Source organism: Lithobates pipiens, unplaced genomic scaffold, assembly GCF_037356315.1.
Source record: "Lithobates pipiens isolate NorthernLeopardFrog02 unplaced genomic scaffold, aLitPip1_a1.2 Scaffold_19, whole genome shotgun sequence".
NCBI classification, from domain to species: Eukaryota; Metazoa; Chordata; class Amphibia; order Anura; family Ranidae; genus Lithobates; species Lithobates pipiens.
The window spans coordinates 566273581-566301149 of NW_027507764.1; the positions used below are offsets into that span (position 1 = coordinate 566273581).

The 27569-nt window shown below is 44.9% G+C and overlaps 1 protein-coding gene across 1 annotated transcript in view; it reads right to left on the reverse strand.

Moving 5' to 3' along the window:
- Positions 1-27569, reverse strand: part of ST3GAL1 (ST3 beta-galactoside alpha-2,3-sialyltransferase 1) — a 226377-nt gene that overhangs the window by 20140 nt on the left and 178668 nt on the right. The window contains exons 4-5 of the mRNA XM_077493372.1: positions 13720-13913; positions 12672-12851 (exon numbers count right to left, since the gene is read on the reverse strand). Coding sequence (XP_077349498.1) covers positions 12672-12851; positions 13720-13913 — 374 coding nt within the window. The remainder of the gene's footprint in view (positions 1-12671; positions 12852-13719; positions 13914-27569) is intronic.

Sequence of the window (27569 nt, forward strand, 5' to 3'; positions counted from 1 at the left end):
CTGTGCTGTATTTCAGGAGACAATGGCCCCCTGTTCAGGAATCACTGGGGGGGATTTACAGTGAAGTTCTCAGTAATAAAGATGGAGCTTTGTTCTCCCAGCTAAACTCTTATTAAGCACTGAGGAAGTAATGAGGATCCTGCGGAGCGGCCCGCGCATCCCTGGCCTGTAATTCAGTCATGCGGGATCTCTCTGGCGCTCCCAGAGGAACAGCCCCGGGGGCCCGCGGCCAATCACACGGGGATTCCTGCCGCGCCTGGAGACTTTTATTTCATGTCATCCATCCTAATCCTTCTCCGAAGACACGGAATGTCCACATAGTAATGGCGGAGGCGATGTGTGGTGTGTCCGGCGACCGCTTATGATTATTCAAGGGTTGGGCTAGGCAAAAAAAAATCTTTATTTTTTTTTTTGGGCTAAACCCTCTACGGATACCTACAGTGTGTCTAAAATTCCAGAACATCAATGTAACGTATCGCAGCTTCCCCGGGGCTCCATTCACACCTGAGCGTTTTATGAACGCACGCAAAAATCATGCATTTGTGCGCCCGTTTTACAACACACCTAAAGTGCCTGCGGTGACGGTCACTGTTCAGGACACCCCCAATGCATCAAGCAGATGGGCGTTTTTTTCCGTACCGAAAATTTGTTTCTATACACTTCAACGTCTCTTTTTCAAAGCTCTCTGCGCTCTATATTATAGTCAATGAAATCTCACTCCTCCTGCTGCAATCAACGCTGAAGTTTAACCACTTGCCTACCGGGCACTTTTACCCCCTTCCTGCCCAGGCCAATTCTCAGCTTTCAGCGCTGTTGCAGTTTGAAAGACAATTGCGCGCCCAACGCTGTACACTATGACATTTTTTTTTGAGATGGATAGAGCTCTCTTTGGTGTTATTTAATCACCTCTGGGGTTTTTTTTTTTTTTTGCTAAAACAAACAAAAAAAGACTGAACAAAACAAAAAGTTGTAAAGAAGTAATTCTTCTCCTTCACTGATGGGCACAGATAGGCTGCATTGCCAGGCACTGATGGGCATGAAGGAGTCAGTGATAGGAGTCAGTTATGGGCACTGATAGGTGGCACTAATGAGCAAGCACTGAGGAGGCGGCACTACTGATGGGCAGTGATAGGTGGCAGTTATGGGCACTGTTGGTGACACTGATGAGCAGGCTTTGAGGAGGAGGCACTATAACGCAGCACTGATGGGCACTGATATGCAGCACTGATGGGCAGTGATAGGCAGCAGTTATGGGGGCACTGATGAGTAGGCACTAATATTCAGCACTTATGGGCAGTGATATGCAGCACTGATGGACAGTGATAGGCAGCAGTTATGGGGGCACTGATGAGTAGGCACTAATATTCAGCACTTATAGGTAGTGATAGACTGCACTGATGGGCACTGATAGGCGGCACTAATATGCAGCACTGATGGGCAGTGATAGGTGGCAGTTATGGGCACTGTTGGTGACACTGATGAGCAGGATTTGAGGAGGAGGCACTATAATGCAGCACTGATGGGCACTGATATGCAGCACTGATGGGCACTGATATGCAGCACTGATGGGCAGTGATAGCACAGCAGTTATGGAAGCACTGATGAGTAGGCACTAATATTCAGCACTTATGGACAGTGATAGGCTGCACTGATGGGCACTGATAGGCGGCACTAATATGCAGCACCGATGGGCAACACTTATGGGCAATGATAGGCAGCACTGATATGCGACACCTATGTGCACAGATGAGCAGGCTTTGAGGATGAGGCACTAATATGCAGCACTGATTGGCACTGATAGGTGGCACTGATATGCAGCACTGATAGGCACTGATGGTGGCATTGATGAGCAGGCTTTGAGAAGGAGGTACTATAATGCAGTACTGATGGGCACTGACATGCAGTACTGATGGGCCAGGATAGGCAGCAGTTATGGGGGCACTGATGAGAGCGCACTAATATTCAGCACTGATGGACACTGATAGGCTGCACTGATGGACACTGATAGGCAGCACTGATAAGCGACACTCATGGGCACTGATAGGCAGAACTGATAAGCAACACTCATGGGCACTGATTTGCAGCACTGATGGGCAATGATAGGTGGCATTGACAGGCATCACTAATGGCCACTGAAAGGCCTCACCGGTGGGGCTGCACGGATTATCGGTGCAGATGTCCCCACTGTAGAAAGCTGCTTATTGGCTCTACTCTCCTCACACGCTATCAGCATGAGTAGAGGAATGCAGATAACCAGCATTTCCTGTTTATACTGTGATCAGCTGTGATTGGACACAGCTTATCACATGGTAGAGAGCCTCCGTCATAGGCTCTTTACCGAGATCTGTGGTGTGGTATATTGTTTGCGGTGATACCGCACATGTGTGGTGTGAGCACTGTGTACATATGTGGCGCGACCTACATATGCGTTTCTGCATGCGAAGAGGCGCTTTACTTTTTTAAATTTTATTATTATTTATTTTATTTATTTATTATTTATTTATTTTATTATTATTCATTCATTTTTTTTACACTGTCCTGTTATTTTTTTGTCACTTTTATTCCTATGACAAGAAATGCATCCCTTGTGATAGAAATAACATGACAGGTCCTCTTTATGGAGACACCTGGGGTCTATAAAACCTCAAATCTCTCCTCTACCCTTGAAAAAGCATGTGATAAAATAGAATAAAATAAAAATTAAAAAAAAACAACAAAAAAAACATTGATCTCTGCTTTCCAGGAGAAAAAAAAAAGCCAGAGCCTGAAGTCATGACGTCGCTCCCGGCCTCCCAGAATCAAAGAGATGGCCGATGACCATCTGGTCTTCGGTCAGCTATGTGCTAACCCAGCCTGGATCGGTTCTTGGTCCATCCCCCGATCGCATGGGAGAGCAGAGAGAGGTGGTGACGGCTGGCGGGGGATACGTCTCTTCTCGCTGCCTGTAAAAGCAAAGCAATCCGGGGGGCTAATCAGCCGCTAGGATGGCTTTTACATTGTAGGAAAATCGCTGTGGCTGCAGGCATCATCCAGATATCTCCACTCAAAGTCCATATGAGGTCATTCAGGCGGGAAGTGGAAGTGGTTAAAGTGAAATGAGTGAAAAAAAAAAAAAAAAAATTGCGAGCGGGAACACGCATTTCCTGCTACGCAAAGTGTGAATGGCGCCAGAAGAAACTCCTGAAATCCTGCGACTGAGAAAGTGACACTCCATCCCGATTAATGAAGCCGTTTCCTCCTTTGGTTAGACTTTTCTCGCACAAACTAGGTCACTATATTTATATATATATATATATTTATATATATATTTATATATATATATATATATATATATATATATATATATATATATATATATATATATATATATATATATATATATATATATATATATATATAAAATCTTAATTAGGTGATAGGTGAAAGAACTGTGACAACCGGTAAAAAATCCCCAAATTCAGTTTTTTTTTGTGATTTGTGAAATATACATTTCCGCAGAGAGATGAAGAGGAGGGTGCAGAGGAGGGGGGGGGGGAAGCGCGTCGTTCGTACATAAAAACCAGGATTTATTTTTCCGCCTCAGGCACAAGGACACCTTGTGAGCCGGTAATGGGAAAAGCAGGCGATGTATACGTTATATACATAGCGTGCCCTCCTGCCGCAACTCTGCATATGTCATTAGGAAGACGCCATAAAAAAAAAGGCGAATGACGGGAAACTGCGCCAAATACCGATCGGAAGAGGCCAAGGATTGGCAGCTGGGGGTTTATTTTATTTTAAAAGTCAGCTACGCAGATTTTATAATATAGATGTTTACATTAGGGGGCTCTGTAAGGTATTTCCATCAAATATATAAGTATATGTATAGAGTATACATTAGGTATAAATATAAAGTTTGATCTCTGCTATTTTGTATTGTACCTGTACAGTTACAGGAAAAAACAAACAAAATAAAAAACACAACGGGGGGGCTTTGTGATTGTGGTGTCATCGATATATTGAGACCAAGTCCTCTTTTTGCCCGGAGCTCCACTTTAACATCTCTCCGTGTCCTCCAATGCAGCTAATCAAGCACAACTCAGAACTTTAATGAGCAAAGCCAATGCTCCCCCCCATTCCCTGCTGATTGGAAAGCTCTAGCTCTGGCTCAGCAAGTGTCTTGGACCTCTGTAGAGACACTACTGCTTCCACACAGAGAGCATGCTTGGCCCGGAGACAGGCTTTTCTACGCTTTCTAAAAAAGCAAAAAAACAAAAAAAAGGTCTCATTGCACACCGGGCGTTAGAAAAAAATACAAGCTTCAAAGCCACTAGCAACGCCGGGAAACAGCGGCTGTAAAAATGTGCTTTTAGTAGTTTTTTTTTGCGTCAATGCGTGTTTAAAAAATGGCTCTAAAAAAAAATCAATGGTTCCCTATGAAAGCCCATTTATTTGAATAGAAGTCATATTTAAGTCGGATCACGATGATCCGATTTGTGGTGCGACTTGTGTGCTGAGGATCTTGAAGGGCAACCCCTCGCCAAAATGAAAAAAAAAGAAAAAAAGAAACTGTGTGGGGTTTTCCCGTTCTCAACACCATACCAAACCATGGGGAACCCCCATGCCACCGCCCGGGGCATGATGGAACAATGACGTCACAAGGGGGTGGGGTCTCTGGATGACATCACTGGATGGACATGCCCCATGGCTATATAAGTAATGGCACACACTAGACCTAACATAACAGTGGGAGCTAGTGTCCAGAAGATAGGAGGAGGAAGAACCAAAGGCAACAGAAGAAGCAGAGGCAGCAGAAGAGCCAGAGGAAGAAGACAGCGGAGGGAGAAGAACCGGAGAGGGGAGAAGAGCCACAGAGGGGAGAAGAACCAGAGAGGGGAGAAGAACCAGAGAGGGAAGAAGAACCAGAGAGGGGAGAAGAACCAGAGAGGGGAGGCGACATCGGGGGAGAGGGGAGAAGACATCGCCAGAAAGGGGAGAAGACATCGCCAGAGAGAGGAGAAGACATCGCCAGAGAGAGGAGAAGACATCGCCAGAGAGGGGAGAAGACATCGCCGTAGAGGGGAGAAGACATCGTCAGAAAGGAGAGAAGACATCGCCAGAGAGGGGAGAAGGCATCGCCAGAGAGGGGAGAAGACATCGCCAGAGAGGGGAGAAGACATCGCCAGAGAGGGGAGAAGACATCGCCGGAGACATCGAAAGAAAGGGGAGAAGACATCGCCGGAAACGGGAGAGGACATCGCCGGAAAGGGGAGAGGACATCGCCGGAGAGGGGAGAGGACATCGCCGGAGAGGAGAGAGGACATCGCCGGAGAGGGGAGAAGACATCCCCGGAGAGGGGAGAAGAGAGGGGAGAAGACATCGCCGGAGAGGGGAGAAAGGGGAGAAGACATCGCCAGAAAGGGGAGAAAGGGGAGAAGACATCGCCAGAAAGGGGAGAAGACGTCGCAGGAGAGGGGAGAAGACGGAGAAGACGTCGCAGGAGAGGGGAGAAGACATCGGCGGAGAGGGGAGAAGACATCGGCGGAGAGGTGATAAGACATCGCAGGAGAGGGGAGAAGACATCGCAGGAGAGGGGAGAAGACGGAGAAGACGTCGCAGGAGAGGGGAGAAGACATCGCAGGAGAGGGGAGAAGACATCGCAGGAGAGGGGAGAAGACATCGCAGGAGAGGGGAGAAGACATCGCAGGAGAGGGGAAAACTGGAGAAGGGAGAAGACATCGACAGAGGGAGAAGAAATCGGAGGGAGAAGAGATGCTGGAGCTGCTTTAATAAAGGGCTTTGTCGAAAGTGCTGGTTTTATTTCCTTGACACTTTTTGGGTAAATGGGTGGGGGTACAATGTACCCCATACTCATTCACATAGGGTGTGGGGGTCAGGATCTGGGCCCCCCTTATTAAAAGGGGCTTCTAGATTTCGGTAAGCCACCCCCCCATCTGCAGACCCCCAACAACCACCGCCCAGGGTTGCCGGGAAGAGGCCCCATCAACATGTGGACAAGGTGCTTTGGGGTGGGGAGAGCCCCCCCCCAGCTGCCCCATCCACCCCTTCCCCTCTTTCCTGACCTGCCAGGCTGTTTGCTCGTTCTGGTATGGATTTTGGGGGGGGGACCCCACTCCGATTTTCTTCTTCCTTTTGGCGAGGAGTTCCCCTTCAAGATCCTCAGTGCACAAGTCACACCACAAGTCGGATCATCACTTGGATGGGACTTCTATTCAAATCAATGGTATGTCATAGGGAACCATTGATTATGAATATAGCATGGTTTTTGCAGACGCTTTTTCCTGGCGTTGGCAGTGGCTTTGCAGCTCGATTTTTTTTTAACATCTAGGGTGAATGAGGCCCTTTTGTTTTCATGCACAAGGAATGTATTTGACTGATTTAAACAAACATAATAATAATACTGCTACACAAAAAAATACATCATAAATAATAATAAAAATAATATTAATAATAAACTAAAGAAATATTACTACAGTAAATAAATAATATTACATTAATAAACAAATAATACAATAATACAATAATAAAATAATTAAATAATAATAATAATAATAATAATAATATTATTTTATATATATATATATATATATATATTATATATAAATGAAAGGAACTAATATGATAAAGAAATAATACTACATTCGTAACTAAATAATAAAATAAATACATAATAATAATAATAAAAATAATAATAATAATAATAATAATAATAATAAATGAAATAAAAAGGAACTAAGTAACCAAATAAATAACAAATAATAAAGAAATAATAACAAATAAATAACAAGTAATGATAATAATAAAAAACAAATAAAAAAATGAACTGATGGTTTTTGGAAGGTATTTGTAGTTCAGCTTCGCACAGCGCACACATCCTGACAGCTCGCCTGACTTATGATTGTTTGCTGGGCTCAGTAGGTTTTATTATATTGAAGTCATGGATGAGAAGCCTTTGACTTTCTTGCAGGGACTTGCAGCCAGCATTGTGCGGCTTGGGGGGGGGGGGGGGGTGTGTGGCTCTGTGGTTTCTGGTAAGCCACATGTGGCTCTACAAGACACCACATGTACACACATCCGATGGGCAATGGAGTTAAACTGGCACCAGGCATCGCCCCCACGCCTAAGCTCAGAGTAAATGTAAATCCTAGTTGGATGGTATTCAGCTAAAGCTCTGGGGATCAGAAACAATTGGAATTTATAACTACATTTTTTTTTTTTGTTATCCTGTTGCTGCTGATCATCTGCATGCCTTCTCTGCTCTCCTCCCAAGAGCCATGGCTCAGGGCGAGGGGCTCTGGAGAGAAGTACTGGGGCAGGCGGTACTGTGGAGCACCCTGCCAGCGCCTGGCACCAGCCATGACATTATCAAGTCTAAAATAAGGTATGTCATGAAAATGGAAAAGGTTTTAGCAGGTTGTCGAGGAAGCAAAAGAGGAACCTGTGGAGGTAAAATATAAAACCGATTAAACGTCAGCTTTCCATTAATTTTCAAGTTATAGATGTGTGGCCAACCTCACTGGGTTCACAGAGGGTTTAGGAAGTTTCAGTTCCTCCACCGCCGACAGTGAAAGCTCATTTGAGCTGTTTTCTTGAACATGTCATTTTGCACAGTGACTTGCCATGCAGTGGGCTGCCAACAGAATAAACTGAGGATGTAGATAGACAAGGGGTAGGCAACCATGGCACTCGAGCAACTACAAATCCCATCATGCCTCTGCCTCTAGGAGTCATGCCTGTTATTGTCAGGGTCTTGCAATGTCTCATGGGACTTCTAGTTTCACCACAGATGGAGGGCCGAAGTTGCCTACCCCTGGAAGGAGACTTTTTTAAAGCACAGGACTAGCAGAAGACTAGCATAGTCCTGAACCAGCCCTGAGCACCTCATGAGGCAAGTAGGACAGCGAGTGACAACAGGCCACAACACCCTTTGGAAAACATTGTATTAGAGTTTGTTTTCTTTATAAAGCAGCCACATCCTAAATGGAAAAGCCTGTCCCCTGCCAGCATGCTGTAACAGAGAACCCTTGCTCTTTGTGTGGAAACAGCGGCCTCTCTGCAGAGGTCTGACACACCACCTAAAGAACCAGACCTCCAGCTCAGCAGTCAGCAAACCACCAGGATTGTGTGCAAAACTGACAGTCAGGTGGAAGAATTCGGGCATGCGCTGCCAACCGACTGCTTCCACACATCCCCAGTGCCAATGCCTAACCCCCCCCCCCCCAATGCCCCCGCCATGTATTCCGTGTTCCGCTTGCCCATCTGCAGGCCGGGACCATCATGGCGGGTGGAGGAGAGGGAGAAGGGAAAACACGTCTGTTCTCTTCCCCTTCTCGCTGTGACCCGGAAAGTGACGTCTATGACGTCACTTCCGGGTCACCCTGTCACTTTCTCTGGCTAGCATAGCTGGGAAGGGATGTATAGCAGTGCGATATGCATTTCTTTCAGAGGAGTCCAGGAGGAGACATTGGGGGTCTAAAAATCATCACATAGGGGACTTATTGCCCCCTATGTGATGAAAAAATAAATAAACAGTTAAGCAAAACAAAAAAAAAAAAAAAAGTTACATAAAAGCACATAAAATCCCCAATTTTTTTTTGAGGCCCCCCACCCCCATGTACGAACGTACACACATGCGTCAGGGGCGCCTATGCTTGAGATTATTAATTGCGATAAACAGGTTACATATCCATGCGCACGCCATAGTGAGAGCAATAATGCTAACGCAAGAAATCCTCCGTAACACTAACCTGATGACCTATAGGGGGCTTTTGAATCTGCGCCCACAGAAAATATAGGGAAGTTTGACGCCATTTTATATGGGGGGGGGGGCACACAAATTTTAGGTTTGACATGTTGGGTATCCATTTACTTGGTGCAACCTCATCTTTTATATTTTACCAAAAATGTTGGCAGTATATCATGTTTGTTTGCCTTAAATTTTACTTTAGTGTGTTTTTTTTACTAAAATTCAGTTTTTGCAGACCTTTACGGCAATATCAAGTGACATAATAAACTGGAACTACCATTATTTTATTCTCTAGAGCAGGGGTCTCCTAACTTTCTGAACAAAGGGCTGTTAGGACTTTAGGGGGGCCGGACTGTGGCCATTGGTAGTACAAAATGTCCCATCGTCAGTGGGAGTATACAAATCACCCATGATTGGTGACATTGGTAGGAATTGTGCCCCACCATTGGTGTCATTGGGAGGAAATGTGTCCCATCATTGGTGTCATTCAGCCCCATTGGTGCTGTCAGTGAGAAGAATTGTGCCCTATAATTGGTGTAATTGGGCCCCTTTGGTGGTGTCATTGGTAAAAGTTGTGCCCCATCATTGGTGTCATTGAGCCCCATTGGTGGTGTCATTGAGAAGAATTGTGCCCCATTGTTGGTGTCATTAAACCCCATTGGTGGTGTCATTGAGAATAATTATGCCCCATCGTTGGCGTCATTGGGCCCCATTGGTGGTGTCATTGAGAAGAATTGTGCCCCATCGTTGGTGTTATTGGGCCCCATTGGTGGTGTCATTGGGAAAAGTTTTGCCCCGTCATTGGTGTTATTTGGCCTCACTGTTGGTGTCATTGGGAGAAACGGTGTCCCACCGTTGATGTATTTGGTAGGAATTGTGCCCGATCGTTTGTGTCATTGGGAGAAATTATGCCCTTCATTGGTGTCTGCAAATAAAATAGCACCCCAAGGGCCGGCTAAAAGTGAGGAAAGGGCCGCTTTCCGGCCCCCGGTCCGCAGTTTGGAGACCACTGCTCTAGAGCATGGATCTCCAAACTACGGCCCTCCAGCTGTTGCGGAACTACACGTCTCATGAGACATTGTAAAACTCTGACATTCCCAGACATGACTAGGCATGATGGGAATTGTAGTTCCTGAACTGGAGGGCCATAGTTTGAAGACCCCTGGCTCTAGGGTGTATGCTTTCAGAAAATATATAATGTTTGGGGGTTTTATGCAATCTTAAAGTGGGGTGCCCCCTAAAAAAAAAAAAAATAATTTAAAAGTCAGCACCTACAAATAGCAGCTGCTGACTTTTAATAATCAGACACTTACCTGTCCCAGGGTCCTGCGATGCGGGGGAACGAAGTCCCCCCTCGCTCCCCGCTCTGCTCGCTGCGCCGCCATTTTTACTGTGGGCACCGGGCTGTGGCATTGAAGAAGGCAGACTACGAGGGACCCCCTAGCAACAGGCATTTAGAGGTGAGTAAAAAATTTTTTTTTTCCAATTATTATCTTTAAGCTGTTTTTTTTTTTTTTTTCGTGGCAACACCACTTTAAGGCCTAAAATATTTTATTTTAAACATGCGCAAAAAAAATAAAAAAATAATCTTAGGTCTATCTGCAGAGGTCCCATATTCCCCTGGCTGCATTAGGCCAATAACTATACAATCACAAAGCCCAACCTATCTGCTTGTTAGCGAGCTCTAGCTCTGACTCAGCGGGAGCATGTTAAACCTCTGCAGAGAGACCACTGCTTCCCCACAGAGCAAGGGCCCTTCTCTGTAGCATGCTGGCAGCAGACAGGCTTTTTTATACTCTTTCCAAACAAAATGAACTGTAAGACTTTTATTTTGATGCACCTGGAATGTGTTTAGTGGATATAAACAGAAGATTCAATTAGGCTTTAATGCGGCCAATTCCTCTATGAAATCTAGAGGTTTATAGTTATAGATTTATTGCTCTTCACATAAAATTATGCAGAAGACCATAAAATAATCAACCTTTTCGGTATTGTGAATAGATGATGAACGCCTCCCCCCCCACCCTCCCTATTCACATTCCGTTCAAAAGGGCGCGCGCCTTTTCATGCTCTTCCAGCTAGACACAAGCCTCGGCTGTGCCCCAGTTTCCCAGACTGACACCCTGTCTGTTCTGTGCTCGCCGAGCGTTTGCCGAGCCGGCACGGTACACGAGTGAATTCACAGTAACACGTTATTGATGCAGATATGCTGCTAATGAGATTAGTGCCTCGCAGATTAGGAGCGCAGCTTCCAGGAAATACAAGGGGGGCCTCTCCGTACGAAGCCATTACAAGAACGTGGCTAAGGGTCTGAGTCGGATTAACAGAAACCAGATTGCATTTTCCTTAATCGCAGCCTGTATACAGTATAACCCTTCATTACCAGGCCATTGTTCAGTTTTCAGGGCTGTGATAGTTTGGCTGATAATTACTCCGTCATACAACACTCTACCCAAATAAGTTTAAAATTTAAGACAGATTCATTATTAAATACACTTTTTTTTTTTTTTAAAAGGTCAAATAACAACTTTTTCAATTAAAGGGGTATGTCATGCAGAAAGACAGCCCACTTTTTAGGCCCATGTAGTCCTGGACTGTCAGTTTGGGTAAGGCAACGATGTGACCTACCTCTGGCAGGGGGTTCCAAAGTACAGAATGAGTCCATGGGTCACAAGACTGCAGTTTAAGATGTTTAAAGATCAATCCCAGCAAATATGATAATTACCCCTTGCAAGTGGGGCTGCGCCTGAACAGCACGGGGTTAACTGCTCATTTAGTCTAGGGGAGAGAAGATGCACTTCAACTTACCTGATCATCTGCCCCCCCACAGATAGTGCACCCCATGCTCTGGCGGTGGACTGTCCCTAGGCATCATCAAGTCCAACGTGATCCCCTATGGAACCCTGCATTGCTCTTGATGACGTCAGAACCTTAGACCTCTGGAGCGTATAGGGGAAGACACTGTGGGGACCAGTCTAGCAGCACAGAGGATCAGGTACGTAAATCTCCTTCCTTTTTAAACAAAGGGCCAGTTTTTCTGTCCTTCAGACTTTAGTGGGGCCGGACCATGGCTATCAGGTTTAGAAAAATGTCCTGGCATCAGCGGGACTAAACAATGCCCCATCTTTGGTGTAAGTGAGTATTGTGCCCCATTATTGGTGTCATTGGACCCTATTGTAGATGTCATTGGGAGGAGCTATGCCCCATTGTTGGTGTCATTTGCAGGAATTGTGCCCCTTCGCTGGTGTGCCCCAAGAGGTGGACAAAAGCCAAAAGCAAGCAAAGAGCCACAGTTTGAAGACCACTGTCCTAGACTCCTAATGAGCAATTTTTAGGTTTTCCGGAGTTGGACTTTAAAGAGGAAATAAACCCTGATGGATTTTACTTCCTCTTTTTTTTCCCCTGCAAAGTAAAGCATAATGGGCTCGTATGCTTCACATACTAGCCCATTTTGTTGCACTTACTTGCAAATGAAGCCTCAAATGTCCCCACTGGTGGCCACATCCATCTTCACCCCTCTTCCTTCCCGGGAGGGGGCGGTGGACTCCGGCTCTGTTACTGAGTCGCCCCAAAATCACCCTCGCGCATGTGCGTGGGAGCTGCCGGTTTTTTACAATGTAGAGTGTCATGGGCCACTATGGAAAGGGGAATGGGTGCATAGTTTCACATTGGACTTCTGCTTTGGCTTCAAACAAGTACGGTTCTCAAGGGTAGACACCAAAGTACCCGTGTTAGTCTTCAAACCAGCCCCCGTAGAGCCTGTAGATGTTAGACACAGGTTGTACACAGGGTGCCAACTTGTCTCCAAGTCAAAAAGCTCTGCCCCACCTTCCACCCACCCCGTGTCATTCACCAGTCAAGCACCAGAAGCTCTACTGCTTGCAGATAATGGGAAGTCATAGATAAAAGCAAAGTTGTGACTTACAAGTTGATGGTTCCAGTAGTGAGGGCACTGACCACCCACTGCAGGTCCAGAGTCTTGAAGGGGATCAGGATCATGCTGACATTTTCAGATAGGTCACGAACACTCTCCGGGTACACAAAATGATGTGTGGTTTTATTCCCCACGTCCTTCTCAAACTTTGCAGTGGGGGCGTGATTCATCCTGGGGGAACACCAATAGTAAAGTTACAAGCAATGTACAATAACTTAATATCCCATCACCTGCAGACACAACTTGCTTTGTAGAGAGAGGGAAGAAGGTAGAACCTTCTTTTTTACCGCTCTCTGTCACCTTGTTGGGGCAATTCCTGTTCTGGTGACAAAATCTGCAGAAGGGTCACCGCAATAAAAACACTCTCTCTAGCTAGGGGAGGGTTAGAACCCCCTGTAAGCTTTGCATGGTCTTTGCCCCCATAGAAGGTTTTCACTTCCTGTCCTGGTGACAACAGTGCCCCAAAACCCTCCATAGTGCATTGGGGGTCCCCAATCAAAAGCATACTGGGGAAAACCGGCCTGGGGGAACTTATTCACTCTTTTCACAGTCCAGCACTGACCCCAACGTCTTACCCCATCCTGCTTCCCCTGTGTTTTCCACTATATCTACCGGCAGTAACTGGATGCAAAAAATCTGACATCAACTTCGGTACAACCAGCCTACCCATTCATGGATCGAATCTCGGCCAGTCCCTGCTGAACTGGCCAAGATTCAGTACATATATGGCCGGCTTTATATTCCACATGGTAAACCATGCTACCCATGGTAAACCAGGGGTAGGCAACCTAGGCCCTCCAGCTGTGGTGTCTACCCCTACAGTAAAACGCTGCCGCCAAGAGGAGCATGGTCCACAAAAACAAGAAACAAAGAACAGCTAGTAACAATGTATTTGGAAGATTATACTGCCAGCCCACTCCTATGCAGGGTAACTGTAATAGAAGTGTAAAAGTGTCCTGGAGGGATTGGGACAAATCCATGGGGGGGGGGGGGGGGTGGTTCAGGAATCTCCAAAACCCTGTAAGGTCAGCTATCTCACCTGAATACAAAGTTGTGGGAGTCAATGTCTGGTCCATAGTCCGCTTCCTTAAGATTCCCCGAATTCCCCACCACGGCGCACGTTCGGCACTGGTACTGACTCCGCTCTAACAGGCTGGTCTCCCCCGGAATGACATTAAACAACTCTTCAACTGCTTTGTTGATATCCATGGGGTTCCTCTCACTCTGCAGTCTCTGTTGGTGTAAATAAAAAAAATAGGACCTATGAAAGCCACTTCAATCCATTCATACACCAACGCGTTTCATGACCATTTCTCACTTGAAGTGCATCATCAGACAACAATTGATCATTTACACTTCCTGTTATCATGACTGCCCCTCTGAAAAGTGATCCAGCTCCTGTCAAATGTCATCTATTTGAGAAGAGGCTCGATGGGCCATATAGCACCTCCTGGATTACCCTTGAAAGCCCACAGCACTACAGTTTTACACACGGTCTACCTGCAGAGGTCTGACGCAATCCCTGCTGAGTCCAACCTGAGCTTTGGAATCAGTAAAGCTTCAGCTGATTGGAGATCTTGGCAGGGAAACAGAAGGTGGCGAAGGTCAACGAAAAAGGGAAAGTGATGAATAGTAAGGGAAAGTGATGAATAGTAGGGGAAGGTGATGAATAGTAAGGGAAGGTGATGAATAGTAGGGGAAGGTGATGAATAGTAAGGGAAGGTGATAAATAGTAAGGGAAGGTGATGAATAGTAAGGGAAGGTGATGGGCGTCAAAGGGAAAGAGAATATGATAAATGGAAAGAATTATTGAAGATGATGTAGTGTAAGGTAAAGTGTTCAAAGGTAAGGCAAGGTGATGAAGGGTAAGGAAAATAAAAATGGAAGGTGAGGTTCAGTAAGGGAAAGGAAAAGAAAAAAGAAAAAGATAAAAGGGTGATAAATGTTTGGGAACCAGAAGCAGGGAAGGTGATGAAGAACAGGGGACCTAAATAAGGAAGGTGATGAGCGGTAGGGGCGAAGAGTAAAGGTAAGGATTACAGAGAGTGTAGAGCAGGGGAAGGCAATTAAGGGTATGAAAAATGAATATGGAAGGTGAAGTTCAGTAAGGGAAAAACAAAAAGTGATTAAGGGAAAGGTAGGGGCCAAGTACTAGAGAGGTAATACAGGATAATGGAAGATGATGAAGGTCAAGGGAAAGGGAGAGTGACAACAGGGAAACATTATGGAAGGTGATGTAGAGTAAGGGAATGAACGATAAGAAAAATAAAAACGGGAAGCCAAGGTTCAGTAAGGGAAAGTAAAAGTGATTAGGGGTAAGGAAAAATGAAAATGGGAGATGACTAAGGCTGGGTTCACATCTAAGACTGATGCGGCTTGCAGCAGGGGTCCAGTGTGTCCTTGTTCTTCGCTTCAGAGAAGAACCAGAGGCAAATTTTTGCCTGAATTTGGCCCTGAAACGAAGCCAAAGTCACACAGCACTCTTGTGCAAGCCACTCTGGTGCCGCCATGGAGATATGTGAACTGCCTCCATAGAGAGCCGGTAACATTCTTCTGTCATGGGAATTGGATGCGAAGAAATCCACATCCAATTCGCAATAGTGTGAACACAGCCTAATGCCCCGTACACGCGATCAGACTTTCCAACAACAAAACCGTGGATTTTTTCTTTGAAGGATGTTGGCTCCAACTTGTCTTGCATACACACGTTCACACAAATGTTGGCATACAATTACGAACGTGGGAACGTACTAGATGTACGAGGAGCAGAGAAAAAGGAAGTTCAATAGCCAGTGAGACTCCTTCTGCTCAATTCCGAGCATGCGTGAACTTTTGTGTGTCGGACTTATGTACACATGAAATTTCGGCAACAAAGTTTTGTTGGCGGAAAATTTCAGAACCTGCTAGCCAACATTTGTTGGCGGAAAGTCCGACAACACATGTTCGATGGATCGTACACAGGGTTGGACTTTTAGCCAGCAAGCTCACATCCAACATTTGTTGTCGGAAAATCGGATTGTTTGTATGGGGCATTAGGGTAGGGGACCAGAAAAACAAAAAAAGGGAAGAAGATGAAGGGTAGGGAATCAGAAAATAAAGGGTGATAAAGCGTTGGGATCCAGAAAAGGGAAGGGAATGAAAAATAGGGAACCAAAATAAGGAAGGTGATGAATAGCAGGGCACTAGACTTAAGAAGGTGATACAGGGCAATGGAAGATGATGAAGATCAAGGGAAAGAGAATAGTAAGTAAGGATTACAGAAAGTGATTTAGAGTAAGGGAAGACAATGAAGGGTAAGGAAAATGAAAATGGAAGCTAAGGTTCTGTAAGGGAAAATAAGTGATTAAGGGAAAGGAAAATAAAAAACAAAAGGATGATAAAAAAGGTGATAAAGGGTTAGGAAATTGGGAGCAGGGATGGTGATGAATAAGGGACCAGAATTGGAAAGGTAACACAGGGTAATGGAAGATGATGAAGGTCCAGGGAAAGGGAGAATGATAATAGGGGAAAATTACAGAAGGTGATGTAGAATAGAGTAAGAGAAGGTGATGAATGAAAATAAAAATTAAAAGGCAAGGTAAGGTAAGGTTCAAAGTAAAAGTGATTAGGGAAAAGGCAAAAAAAATAGAGATGAAGAGTAGAGGACCAGTAAAGAAAAGGTAATGAAGACTAGGGGACCAGAATAGGGAAGTCGATCAAAAAGCAGGGGAATGAGCATGAAAAGGGAAGGTGAGGCTCAGTACGGGAAACTAAAAGTGATAAAAAAAAAAAAAAGGAAAATGAAAATGGATGAAAATGATATAGGGTAGGGGACCAGAATAGGGAAGGCTATGAAGAATAAAGGACCAGAAGAGAAGGGGTAGCGAAAGGTTGAGGACCAGAATAGGGAATGTGACAAAGGGCAGAGGACCAGAAAAGAGAGGGTAATGATGGACAAGAGGCCAGAAAAATGTATATGATGAAGGGTAGGGGGCCAGAAAAGAGAAAACGAGGAAGGTAACCCAGTTAAATGGAGAGAGAAGAGTAGATTCGGGGTTGAAATAAACAGGATGTGGAAGACAGAAAGAGAAAATAAATAAATGAAGAAGAGGAAAAGTAAGCCGAAGCCTTGCCACAGCATAAAAGCAATATCTATTTTCTTGGCCCCTACTCCCAAATAACAGATTATGTATCATTACGAAAATTTAGTTTCATTCCATCAGTTTCATCATTGGAATGCGATATCCAGTAGATGCAGGATCTGGAACTACATTCCCATACAACCTTAGCATTGTAACCCAGCAGGCAAATGTCACATGTCAACGTGCCAATATGTGAAACGGTGGCAGGAACTGCAGGGATTAAAGATATTTATCCTGATAACATTTTTTTTGTAAATTCTCACTTCTAAAAGTGTTTGTGGAGTGAGCTAGGTCCTATCTCCTTCTCCAGGTGAGATAGGACCTAGCTATCATACCCGTGGTCTTCCTGATTATAGTCAGCTGTCAAGAGATTATGATAAAGAAGCTGCTGATGTAGGAACACAAACCTCTTTCACATTTGGAGGTCATTCCCCCCATTCCCAGTCCTAGTTATAGTCACCCTCATAGTGTTCATCTACAAAATAGTCAACGCCTCTGGGTGTGGGGGAACAGACTGACCACCTCCTGTGATGCAGCTGTCGTCACATGATTGAGAGGGTGACCTCTTTGCTCCCTGGAAGCCTGGGCTCCAGCTGACAGTGGGTATTTTGTGGTGACTGGAAGAAATGAAGGATCTGTGTGAGGCTTCTGCAAAATTGGTTTGGTGGGCTTTAGGGCCTGTGTCGATTGGCTTTTGTTTGTTTCAGACGGGTTTTGCATTTCCATAAAAATAAAAAAGTCGACTGGGAATGCAAAACCTGTTTGCATCAGTTCAGGAGTTAGGATGAGCTTGAGTTTGGTTACAACCCACTAGGATGAGCTTGAGTTTGGTTACAACCCACTAGGATGAGCTTGAGTTTGGTAAATGTCATTGTGCTTGCCATGTGGCCATATTAGATCAATGATGTGACAAGCATCCCAGCCCCTAGATCTGAAACTGTGAGGTGGGAATGCCCCAGCGGCAGGTCACTGGGCTTGGCACTAACAGCTTCTTTCTGGGTTTCGACTGAGCCCAAGCTCGTCTTTGGTCAGGAGATCCACTGCAAATCACCTGTCAATGAGTTCTGCACGATTTTCTAAAACTGATGTCAACTTAATGCCATTGATTCAAACCCAAAGCCTGTCGACACAGACCCTTTAGGCACAGTGAGGCTGCAGATGGGCACTGACGATACAGGTTGGCACAGTGAGTCTGCAGATGGGCACAGTGAGGCTGCAAATTGCCACTAATGATACAGGTGGACACAGTGAGGCTGAAGATTTGTACAGTGAGGCTGCAGACGCTCCAGACGACGTCCAATGACGAAACGCGTAGGGCGTGGCCTAAGGTGTACACTCTCTCATTACGGCGGCGGTGAATTCAAATGCTGTGAGCAGCATATACATTGAGGCATTGTTTTTATCCTTCGGTTTGTGAGTAACCTCTTATACACTTAATAAAATGGTGTTTTAAATGGGATTACACTATGTTTGCATCATTTTGTTTTTAATGAGGGAAACTACTGGATGGTAACTGAAGCAGCTCTATATAGCGACACAGGGGCTTACACTGTGGAGGCGCATTAACCCCTTAAGGGGTAGGGGAGCTGGTGAGTGCGGATTATTGTCTTTATGCATGGGAATCGCACCGGTTGCAATCCAGGAAGTCACCAAGCACTGAAGCACACTGTCACTTTTTGTTCCAGATAGGACTTTCTGATATAAATTTTCTGCTGCTGGACATTTGTATCAATTTGCATCTGTATTTTTCGTATTTTTATTTTATTTTAATTTTAGCGACTTTTATTTATTGAATACAAAGCACTGTATTTATGTATTGTGGCACATATAGAAGCACGTAACACTTTATTGCATTTACTGAACCTGTGGCACTTTTTTAGGCACTTAGCACTTTGCTCATCATGTGATTAGCAAAAACGCACACAAGCATTTTTTTTTTTTCTTTACAGAAAGTATATTGAATTTTTGCACCAGTATATAGTAATTTAGTGATAGTTTAAATAGCATTTCTGTCATATATTTTTAAGCACGATTTATATTGTCATTTGTATATTGCACATAAGGAATTTCATTTTATTTTATTTTCTTTAGTTTTGTATTATTTAGTTTGAAGTTTATTTTTTCATTTTTTTATATGTTAGTCACTAGTGAATAATTTAACAATAAGGTACAATTATTAGCAGGTGAGTGTCCTGCAGACACTAAGTAGAAATAATAGCAGGAAAGCGCCATAACTACCCCTTTTAATATCTGTCTATGGTTTTCAACCTTTTGGGTTGGATATTTTAGGTAGTGGCAGCCCCTCATTCCCACGCCAATTGTCACTTGCTTATAAGGTCTCACATTTTGGGTTTAACCACTTGCCGCCCGCCCTATAGGCAATTGACGGCTGCAAAGTGGTTGCATAATCCTGACCGGACGTCATATGACGTGATCAGGATTATGAGCCGCTGCGCGCCCCCGGGGGCGCGCATCGCGGCGATCGTTGTTGCGGGGTGTCAGTCTGACACCCGGCAACTACGATCTCGGTAAAGAGTCTCCGACGGAGACTCTTTACCACGTGATCAGCCGTGTCCAATCACGGCTGATCACAGTGTAAATGGGAAGAGCCGGTGATCGGCTTTCCCTCACTCGCGTCTGTCAGACGCGAGTAGAGGAGAGCCGATCGGCTGCTCCTCTGACAGGGGGGGTCTGTGCTGATCGATTATCAGCACAGCCCCCCCAAGGATGCCCACACTGGACCACCAGGGACGCCACCAGACCACCAGGGAAAAGGTAATCCTCCCTAGACCACCAGGGATGCCAGTCAGCACAATGTATGCCAATCAGTGCCCATAATGGATGCCAATCAGTGCCCACAATGGGCATCACTGATTGGCATGCATTATTGTTTGGCACTGATTGGCATCTATTACTATAGTATAACACCAATGCCGCCTATGAGTGCCCACCTGTACCTGTGCCGCCTATCAGTGCCCACCTGTGCCGCCTATCAGTGCCCACCTGTGCCGCCTATCCATGCCCACCCATGCCCATCTGTGCCGCCTATCCATGCCCACCTGTGCCGCCTATCCATGCCCATCTGTGCCGCCCATCCATGCCAATCTGTGCCAGCTATCAGTGCCAATTTGTGCCACCTATCAGTGCCCGTCCGTGTCGCCCATCCATGTCGCCCATCAGTGCCGCCTATCAGTGCCACATATCAGTGTCCATCAATGCCACCTCATCAGTGCCACTTCATTGGTGCCCATCAGTGCCGCCTTATCAGTGCCCATCAGTGTAGCCCCATTAGTGCCCATCAGTGAAGGAGAAAATGTACTTATTTACAAAGTTTTGAAACTGAAACAAAAAAAAACATTATTTTTTTAAAAATTTTCGGTATTTTTTTATTTGTAGCGCAAAAAATAAAAACCGTAGAGGTGATCAAATACCACCAAAAGAAAGCTCTATTTGTGGGAAAAAATGATAAAAATTTCATTTGGGTACAGTGTAGCATGACCGCGCAATTGTCATTCAAAGTGCGACAGCGCTGAAAGCTCAAAATTGGTCTGGGCAGGAAGGTGTTTAAGTGCCCGGTATTGAAGTGGTTAATCAATATTTCACGTCCATAGCACACCTTAACCCCCCTTTTCTATTGTTTACCCAGTAGCTGCTGCATTTCCCACCCTAGGCTTATACTTGAGTCAATACGTTTTCCCAGTTTCTTGTGATAAAATTAGGTGCTTCGGCTTATATCCGGGTCGGCCTATACTCGAGTATATACGGTATAGTGGAAAAGAATAAATAAAACGAATTGATAAAAATGCGAAAAAAGGGAATGAGGAGGAATTATTGGGAACGGAAAGCAACAGGAGTTAATGAATTTAGACAGCACTCATAGACGACTCATTTTCCTTTTTCAATATTTTCCACACTAATAAAACTTTTGTTTATGAAATGAAGTATCCAATTTGGTTAATGTTAATTTGTTTAGAAATATGATCATAAAACTGTGAAGGTAATTGACAAAACAGCGAGCTCAGAAGTCAGGAGCACAACGCACGGAATCAGAGACAGTGGCAGCTAAACATTCCTTTCGCGTGTTTTAATTAGACGTAACGACAAAAAGCAGAACAGGGAAGATACGAATCCATATGTCGCTGTCACGTCGTCACTTAAAATAACACCGGGCCATATCTGTACGCTACATCGTATTTCTGTCAGTGACAGCGACCAATTACCCAAAGCACACACATCTATTATTAGCGGCACAGGTGGGAAGGGGTAGATTTCTGCTGGGGGGGGGCACCCGGGTCAGGTTAAAGGCCCGTTGCGCTCCCAGATCGTGTTTTGCAAAAAAAAAAAATATAAATCTGTTTTAATTACATGTCTACCTGATGAAGGAGTAGCAGAAATAACGTTTACAATCAATGTTGTACAAATTACGATTACAATAATTACTGGAAACACTATACAGTGCTGGTGGCAAAACAAAGATAGTTCCAACACTTACGGAATGTTCAGGTGGGGGGAGGGGTCACATTCCCCCAAGACTGGTGAAATAACCACAAACGAGGCATCCTCATCACTGATCCTAAAGCCCATCTCTGGACAAAGCTCTTCTCCCTTCTATTCCCTCCTCATCCATTCAACAGTTTTTGATAACAAAGCCTTTGCTGCTCTCGCCCACCTTCGCCACCCTTGCCCCTAGACGGCACCACTTGTAGGAGTGACGGCCGATGGTTCCAGTGCTGCAATTTGTGTCTGCGACCACTAGTCATGCCTTTGCGATATCATCACATCACCGCAGTCTTTTGGATATTGAGGGAATCCCGCCATTGGAGAGCCAAGAGGAAGTCTAATGCCGCGTACACACGATCGGAATTCTCGTCGGAAAAAACTCTGATGGTTTTCCAGACGGAATTCCGACAGAATTCGGCTCAAGCTGTCTTGCCTATACACGGTCACACCAAATTCCGATCGTTTAGAGGGCGGTGACATACGACGGGACTAGAAAAAGGAAGTTCAATAGCCAGTAGCCAAAAGCTTCCGCCTCGTAGTTGAATCTGAGCATGCGTGAGTTTTGGCATGTCGGAATTGCATACAAATGATCGGAATTTCCGATAGAAAGTTTTTCCGTCTGGAAAATTGAGAACATGCTATCAATTTTTGGCTGGCGGAAATTCGGACAGCTAAATTCCGATGGAGCATACATACGGTCGCATTTTCCGATGAAAAGCTCTCATCTGTCTTTTTCTGGCTGGAATTCTGATCCGTGTGTTCGCGGCATAATGCTGCGTACACACGGTCGGACTTTCCGGCAGAAAAAGTCAGATGGAATCATTTCATCGGATATTCCGATCGTGTGTGGGCTTCATCTGACTTTTCTAAAATTCTGACGGACCTAGAAATAGAACATGTTTTAAATCTTTCTGACAGAACCAATTCCTATCGGGAAAACTGTCCGTCTGTATGCTGTTCCGACGGACCAAAAACGACGCAAGGGCTACTGGCTATTGAACTTCCTTTTTCTAGTCCCGTCATACGTGTTGTATGTCACCGCGTTCTAGACAATCGGACTTTGGTGTGATCGTGTGTAGGCAAGACCGTTTCAGCAGAACTCAGTCGTAACTCCGTCAGTTTATTGTGATGGAAAAAACGGCCATGTGTACGCGGCATCGGAGGTGGTGGAGGAGGGGCGCTGAATATGGATTTTCCCAGGTCACCAAAATGCAAACAGGGTCATTACTAGACATGTGCAATTTGTTTCATTCTGAATTCGTTTAACGAATTTCAATAAATTCATTAATTCGGAAATATCCGAATTTCTGAATTTTCCCGAATATTCGGAAATTCAAAAATCAGGATATTCGCAAATTCGAAAAGAAGAATGAAAATCCGAATATTCAAAAGCACGAAAATATGAAAATTCTAAATAATTTGGCTGTTAGTGAACGTAACGAATACGAATTATCCCATATAACGAATGCCGTATCTAAACAAATAGAGCGTAATGAATTAATTATAATAATAATTATAATAATAAAAACATTTTATTATTATTTATTATTAATTAGTTCAGTTCCACTTGCTTAGATGCGGCATTCGTTATTTCGGATAATTCGTAACTTCAGATAAATTCATATTCAATATGTTCACTAACAGCCAAATTTGAAAGGAATGTCCAACACTATAGATTAATAGTTAATTGTTAGTTGGTTATTTGGAATTTTCAGATTTTCTTTCTTATTTTTGGCTTTTCAACTTTCCAGATTTCCGAATTTTGATCTTCTGAATTTTTGAATCTACAAATTTCTGAATCCAGAATTTTAAAATTTCTGAATTCCGAATTTCTGAATCTGCAAATTCCAAATTTTTGAGAAAAAAAGCAAAAAACGAATGAAACGAAAAAACAAAAATGAACACATTTTTCGGCAGTGCACATGTCTAGTCATTACTTGAGCCCAACTGCCAACTGACCTGTATTTGGCAGCTCGCCTCAAAGACATGGACGTTATCTGATCTGACTTGAAAAAGGAATTCATTTCCCCAAAAAGTCATCTGGGTTATTCCACTGTCACCTACCACTGGTTCTTCTTTTTTTGACATTACCTTATTGTATTTGATATGTTCTTTTACCATTATTTATTGGATGTCCTCCATATGTTATCTATACTCCCTATATCAGCCTTTCTCAACCAGGTTTCTGTGGAACCCTGGGGTTCCTTGGTTTCTGGGGTTCCTTGAGAAGCAATCCAGCAATTCCTAGCAACCTTTGGCGCATGGTTTCTCAACCAGGGTTCCTCTAAAGGTTGCTAGGAGTTCCTTGAGCAATTTCTACCTCTCGGATAAGTTCCCACTGACTCAATTGCTCTTTTTTAGCGATCTATAAGGGGGTAATTCATCCCAATGACCGCATTTTTCCTACTGACCATCACACAAATATATCATGAGTTGTAGATAAAGCAATTTTTAGAAGCGGGTCCCTGAGACCATAAAGTTCACCAGAGCTCAAGATAAAAGTAAGATTCGGCAAAAGTTGTGTCTCTCTATGCTGTGATGAGCCAATTTGATAAAAAAATATACTGATGCCTCCATATGTTATCTATACTCCCTATATCAGCCTTTCTCGACCAGGTTTCTGTGTAACCCATGCAATTAGCAGACCTCCAGCTGTTGCAAAACTACAAGTTCCATCATGCCTCTACCTCTGGGTGTCATGCTTGTGGCTGTCAGAGTCTTGCTTTGCCTCATCGGACTTGTAGTTCTGCAACAGCTGGAGGTCCGCTAATTGCATATCCCTGCTCTAGAGGTTTCTGGGGTTCCTTGTGAAGCTGTACTCTCAAGCAATCCAGCAATTCCTAGCAACCTTTGGAGCACGGTTTCTCAACCAGGGTTCCTCCAGAGGTTGCTAGGAGTTCCTTGAGCAATTTCTACCTCTCAGATAAGTTCCCACTGACTCCATTGCTCTTTTTAGCTATCTGTAAGGGGGTAATTCTTCCCAATGACCACAAGTGTAAGGACCGTTCTTCCCACTGACCATCACACTAATGTATCAGGAGTTGTAGATAAAGAGATTTTTAGAAGCGGGTCCCTGAGACCGTAAAGTTCACCAGGGTTCGAGATAAAAGCAAGATTTGGCAAAAGTTGTGTCTCTCTATGGTGTGATGAACCAATTTGATAAAAAAATATACTGATGCCTCAGCTACTATACTTCCTTTACAATGCCCCAGCGATGTTCATTTAAATTATTTCGCACATTTACCTATATATTTCATAAGTTGGTATGGAGACAGAGCCCACCCAGAGTCTGTTTAGAACAAATTACAAAAGGCTAGTGGGTTATAGTCTTCCCAAACCCCTGGATATATTTTCTGACTGCCCAATTACAGGATATGGTGGTTGGTATGGCCCATTGAAGTCAACCGCCATCAAGAGGACCTCCAGAGGTTGATTTTTACGTGAACCTTCATCAGGGAGAAACTTAGAGGTTTACCCATTCAGAATGGAATCCCTGAGGTTCCTGATTATTAACCACTTGCCGCCCGCCCTATTACAAATTGACGGTGGCAAAGTGGTTTCATAATCCTGACCGGAAGTCATATGACGTCCTCAGGATTATGAGCCGCTGTGCGCCCCCGGGGGCGCGCATCGCGGCGATCGTTGTTGCAGGGTGTCAGTCTGACACCCGGCAACTACGATCTCCGTAAAGAGTCTCCGACGGAGACTCTTTACCACGTGATCAGCCGTGTCCAATCACGGCTGATCACAGTGTAAATGGGAAGAGCCGGTGATCGGCTTTTCCTCACTCGCGTCTGTCAGACGCGAGTAGAGGAGAGCCGATCGGCTGCTCCTCTGACAGGGGGGGGTCTGTGCTGATCGATTATCAGCACACCCCCCCCCCCCCCCGAGGATGCCCACACTGGACCACCAGGGACGCCACCAGACCACCAGGGAAAAGGTAATCCTCCCTAGACCACCAGGGATGCCAATGGTCAGCACAATGGATGCCAATCAGTGCCCATAATGGATGCCAATCAGTGCCCACAATGGGCATCACTGATTGGCATGCATTATTGTTTGGCACTGATTGGCATCCATTAGTACAGTATAACACCAATGCCGCCTATGAGTGCCCACCTGTGCCGCCTATGAGTGCCCACCTGTTATGAGTGCCCACCTGTGCCGCCTATGAGTGCCCACCTGTGCCGCCTATGAGTGCCCACCGGTGCGGCCTATCAGTGCCCACCCATGCCCATCTGTGCCGCCTATCCATGCCCATCTGTGCCGCCTATCCATGCCCATCTCTGCCACCCATCCATGCCAATCCGTGCCAGCTATCAGTGCCAATTTGTGCCACCTATCAATGTCCATCCGTGTCGCCCATCCGTGCCGCCTATCAGTGCCCATCAATTCCACCTCATCAGTGCCACTTCATTGGTGCCCATCAGTGCCGCCTTATCAGTGCCCATCAGTGTAGCCCCATCAGTGAAGGAGAAAACGTACTTATTTACAAAGTTTTGAAACTGAAACAAAAAAAACATTATTTTTTTCAAAATTTTCGGTATTTTTTTATTTGTAGCGCAAAAAATAAAAACCGTAGAGGTGATCAAATACCACCAAAAGAAAGCTCTATTTGTGGGAAAAAAAATGATAAAAATTTCATTTGGGTACAGTGTAGCATGACCGCGCAATTGTCGTTCAAAGTGCGACAGCGCTGAAAGCTCAAAATTGGTCTGGGCAGGAAGGTGTTTAAGTGCCTGGCATTGAAGTGGTTAAGTAAACTCCTTTCAAGAGGAACTCCAGAGATTAAATAAAAGAGTAAAGAATGGGGATTACTTAACAGTCAACAACCTCCGGAATTCCTCTTGCATTGGGTTTACTTAATTACCAACTTCTGAGGTTCCTCCTAAATGAACTCTCTGCATCCTACTTATCAGGCTACTCTATCATGAGCTGTAGGTCTAAAGAACTTACTACACAGTCCAAGTTCTTCTATCACACTGGGACTGTGTGCGTTATTGCCCCCACACCACTCTGCACCCCACCTACATGCACACCATCTTTAGAGGCGGTCCTAAATGAGGCCTGTCAATCTTGTCTATAATAAATGAAGACACCAGTGATACATCCAGTATGCAGTGGCTTTCTTCTTAGCACATAGTTTATCACTTCTTGATCTTTGTCCATTATTATTCCACTTCCTGTGACGGGGTGACAACGCTGTTCATTCTTCAGTAAAATTGCACAGATGTGTTGTCACCTGTTGGAAGTTGTAGTCTCCAAATGGACATGTATAGTAGCTTTTAATGTAAGAGACACATTAAAAGTCCAGCTCCAGCTAAAACTTTAAAAGCAACTTCTTCCTTTCACAAGGGTCCAACTTCGGGCAGCTAGAAGATTATCCCCTTGCATTGGACTATGCCTGTACTGCAGGGGTAAATTGCTTGTCGTGGTCTAGTGCAGTTTGGTCCCCGAACTGCGGCCCCTTGCCTGCCTTTATCCGGACCTTGGGGATTTCTCCCACAAATATAAAGTGATCTACTTCCCACTGATATAATTGTTCAAACATGATGTCTTTCACTGACAATAAATGATGGGGCACTACTTCTCCCACTGACACAATCAATACTATTCATGCCATTGAAACCAACAATGGAGCACTATTCCTCCCACTGACATCAATGATGGGGCACTATTCCTCCCACTGACACCAATGATGGGGCACTATTCCTCCCACTGACACCAATGATGGGGCGCTATTTCTCCCACTGACACCAATGATGGGGCACTATTCCTCCCACTGACACCAATGATGGGGTGCTATTCCTCCGACTGACACCAATGATGGGGCACTATTCCACCCACTGACACCAATGATGGGGTGCTATTCCTCCCACTGACACCAATGATGGGGCACTATTCCTCCCACTGACACCAATGATGGGGCACTATTCCTCCCACTGACACCAATGATGGGGCGCTATTCCTCACACTGACACCAATGACGGGCGCTATTCCTCCCACTGACACCAATGATGGGGCACTATTCCTCCCACTGACACCAATGATGGGGCGCTATTCCTCCCACTGACACCAATGACGGGCGCTATTCCTCCCACTGACACCAATGATGGGGCACTATTCCTCCCACTGACACCAATGATGGGGCACTATTCCTCCCACTGACACCAATGATGGGGCGCTATTTCTCCCACTGACACCAATGATGGGGCACTATTCCTCCCACTGACACCAATGATGGGGTGCTATTCCTCCGACTGACACC